The sequence below is a fragment of the Poecilia reticulata genome, linkage group LG9 (assembly GCF_000633615.1).
Source record: "Poecilia reticulata strain Guanapo linkage group LG9, Guppy_female_1.0+MT, whole genome shotgun sequence".
NCBI lineage: Eukaryota > Metazoa > Chordata > Actinopteri > Cyprinodontiformes > Poeciliidae > Poecilia > Poecilia reticulata.
The window spans coordinates 32,889,176-32,892,576 of NC_024339.1; the positions used below are offsets into that span (position 1 = coordinate 32,889,176).

Genomic DNA, 3,401 nt, shown 5'->3' on the forward strand with positions numbered 1-3,401 from the left:
TGACTGGATTCATATGAGATCAGTGAAAACTTGATAATGAAGCTTTATATTGATATTAACAGGTGAGGAAGACCCAGATGATGATTGATTAAAGAAAATCTCTAACACAGTCCAACACGGCGGCACGGCAGAGAGTACAGCACACAGCTAATAGCAACTGATGCACTGAAGACTGAAAACTAGAGCTAAGCTTAACCAGGACTTCTCAGTTCAACTGACACACAAAACAATTGACATTTGACGAGGATCCGACGAGAGACAAAGGACACAGGTGGATTTAAATACACAGGGAGGGTAATCAGGGAACTAGACACAGCTGGGATCAATCAGCAGGGAGGACAGGACAGAGACTCACAGGGGAAACAAGGACAGAAAAAACCAAGACATAAATACACAAAAACACAGATCGTCACACCCAGAACCTTCTGACTTCAGGACTAAACTACCAAACTACCAAACTACCAAAGTACCACTGTCTGTCTGAGTCTTTGTGGCTCTGAAAACAAATCAAAGGAAAATAAAAATACCGTCAATCAAATCACCTTATCAGTTTTAATCAGTATTTATTACAGTGATGCTCTTTAGATTATTCATAGTTAATGAGAATAATTCACTTTCACACAAAAAAACATGGAAAGGAGGTAGAAATAAACTGTTGTAGTTTTTCTATTTATTTACTTTAATTACTTTTGTTTCATGAACTGATACTAACATCTTCTGATCAATAAAACATGAAACCTGAGTCATGAGGCGACGAAGAGGAGCGGCTTCCTCTTCCTCTGCAACTCGACTGAAGAAACAAGAAAAACTGGAAAATATTAAGAAATATCAGCAAATATGTAACTTTCTATAAAAAGCATAGATTTGAGAGAAAATAACTTCCTAATAAAAACTAAACATTTTTCATAGTTGAGGCGCCACATTATTCAGACTCCAAATCTCCATGTGATCCTGCCACCTGCTGGCGTTTGGGGGTTACTACAACATGACATGACAAACTGGCCCACTGATCAATAAAACAATGTTTAATAATAATAATAATAATAATCCTTAGAATCTGGATTGTTCTAATTTTCCCACATCAACAATAAAAATTCCTGAAATGGAGTTAAAACAAACTAGAGGAAGGATCAGGTCCATGTCAGACATGTGCAGAGCTGCAGCAGTTCTTCTGGACCCGGCAGAACCAGACCGACACCATTTGACTCAGGGTGGTGAAGCTGACCTGCTGACCTGCTGACCTGCTGACCCGCCTCCATCATCTACAGAACCATCAGAACCCTGGAGGAAGGATTTCTCCTCAGATCAATCATCAATACATCGATAGAAACCTGATGTCGTCATAAAACAGATCAATAAACTGTTTGATAAGAAATAATAAACCCAGTTTTGATAAAAAGTGTTTTAATAACAGTTTTATAGCTTCATACTAAACCCATCCATCCATTTTCTAACACCCTGATCCCTTAGTGGGTCAGGAGGTGCTGCCTCTCCAGCTAATGTTCCAGGTGAGAGGCGGGGTCACCTGGACAGGTCGCCAGTCTGTAGCAGGTCAACACAGAGACAGACAACCATACACACACACACTCACACCTAGGGATAATTTGGAGAGGCCAATTAACCTGACAGTCATGTTTTTGGACTGTGGGAGGAAACCGGAGTACCTGGAGAAAACCCACCATGCAGGGAGAACATGGAGACTCCATGCAGAAAGACCGGGAATCGAACCCAGAACCTTCTTGCTGCAAGGCAACAGCTCTACCAACTGCGCCACTGTGCAGCCCAATACCAAACCAAATTGCAAAATTATAATCAATAATTCTCCACTGATTAATATCAGATTTTATTTACACTGATGATGATTCTACAGTCATTTTTAATCTGTTATAAATTTCAACATTTATGTGATTTACATCCCTGAACTCTGACATTTTCAACATCATTATTAGCAAAGATTAATTTAAATGTTAAAAGTTTAAGAGAAAAACGATCAACAGTTTCTACAACTAGCAGAAATCAATGAATAAATGTATTGATAGGATATTTTATATGTTTGTTCCCATCAGTTCCAGTCAGCGTCTGTTGAGTCCCAGCAGGATTCCCACTAAACCTCCAGTAACAGCAACAAGTCCAGCCATGGTTGCACCAATACCGGCTGCAGCTTTGACCACCTGCACCTGTGTTTTACATAATTAAAATAAAAACAGAAATAATCAGTGAGAAAGAGAGAGATTTAAAAAAATAAAAAAAACAAAATAAAAATAAAAACAAAAAACATTACATCATTAAAACATCGAAAAGAAAGAAGAAGAAATTAAAAACATTAAAGACATAAAAAGATGGAAGACATCAAAACCGGCACTCTAACCCTAATTTAGCCATAAGCAACTCTAAACAGGTGGGTATTAAGTTGAGATTTAAAGGCTCTCAGTGTTTCAGCTGTTTTACAGTTTTCTGGAAGTTTGTTCCAAATCTGTGGAATCTGCTTTGTTGCTGAAATGTGAGTTGATCTCAACCTGCTGAGTCTGATTTCAGCAGCTGATGTTAAACTTATCTCCGTCTTCCTCTGACCTACCTGCCGAGAGTTAGGCTTCCTGTAGCGCAGGTCGGTGGCAAAATGCTCACAGTTGCTTCTCACCAGGCTGTACGGCAGCCGAGTCCCGATGAATGAAACAGCCTGCTTCACGATGGCGTAAATCTGCTGAGGTTTGCATTTTTTATCCAGATAATTGTTGATTCTCCACCTGTCTCCACGCACCACGTCCTCCAGCTTCTCCTTTATCACAACGCCCATCTCTCCTGGTGCAGGCAGGGAGCAGCGGGAGCTGGAGCCCAAACCTGTAATGTTTCAAAAGTTTAAATAGTTCATAAATATTAAAACATCCCAGAACATGACAGATTCCTTCCTCAGTTTTAAATCTAAACTTCCACCAAGTGTTTCCTCCATCCTGAGGTCAGCAGAGTCTCTGAATCAGTTCCTGCTGAATCTGTTCTCTATAATAACACGTTTTAATCTGTTGATTCACTCTAAATATTAATATGTGAGTCTCACCGTTCACCACAAGGTGAACCACGAATCCACTGCCGATGTAGACGGCCCAGTGTTTGTATCCGACCCGGAAGATCTCAATCAGGTCTCCTGGTTTTGGTTCTTTTCTGTTCTGGGAGTAAAAACCAAACAGGATGAATTTCTAAAGATAAAAATGAAATCAGAGGAACTGAAAAGGTTAAACAGTTTCTGTATAAACATTTGATTTTACTGAAACTGGGAGTAGTGATGACCTCTGACCTGAACCTTCAGAGCCACATTAAGACAGTCACAAAGTCGGTCTTCTATCACCTGAAGAACATCTCCAGGGTTAGAGGACTGATGTCTCAGCACGATCTAGAGAAACTCATCC

General features: G+C 39.9%; 1 protein-coding gene across 2 annotated transcripts in view; it reads right to left on the reverse strand.

The window, feature by feature from the left end:
• Window positions 1–1,827: 1,827 nt before the first annotated feature.
• The window catches only part of LOC103470787 (retinoic acid receptor responder protein 3-like), an 8,881-nt gene continuing 7,307 nt past the window's right edge, over window positions 1,828–3,401 (reverse strand). For both annotated transcript variants that reach the window (XM_008419454.2, XM_008419456.2), the window contains exons 4-6: window positions 3,053–3,161; window positions 2,576–2,838; window positions 1,828–2,171 (exon numbers count right to left, since the gene is read on the reverse strand). In XM_008419454.2, the coding sequence (XP_008417676.1) occupies window positions 2,073–2,171; window positions 2,576–2,838; window positions 3,053–3,161 (471 nt within the window). In that variant the 3' untranslated portion in view covers window positions 1,828–2,072. The remainder of the gene's footprint in view (window positions 2,172–2,575; window positions 2,839–3,052; window positions 3,162–3,401) is intronic.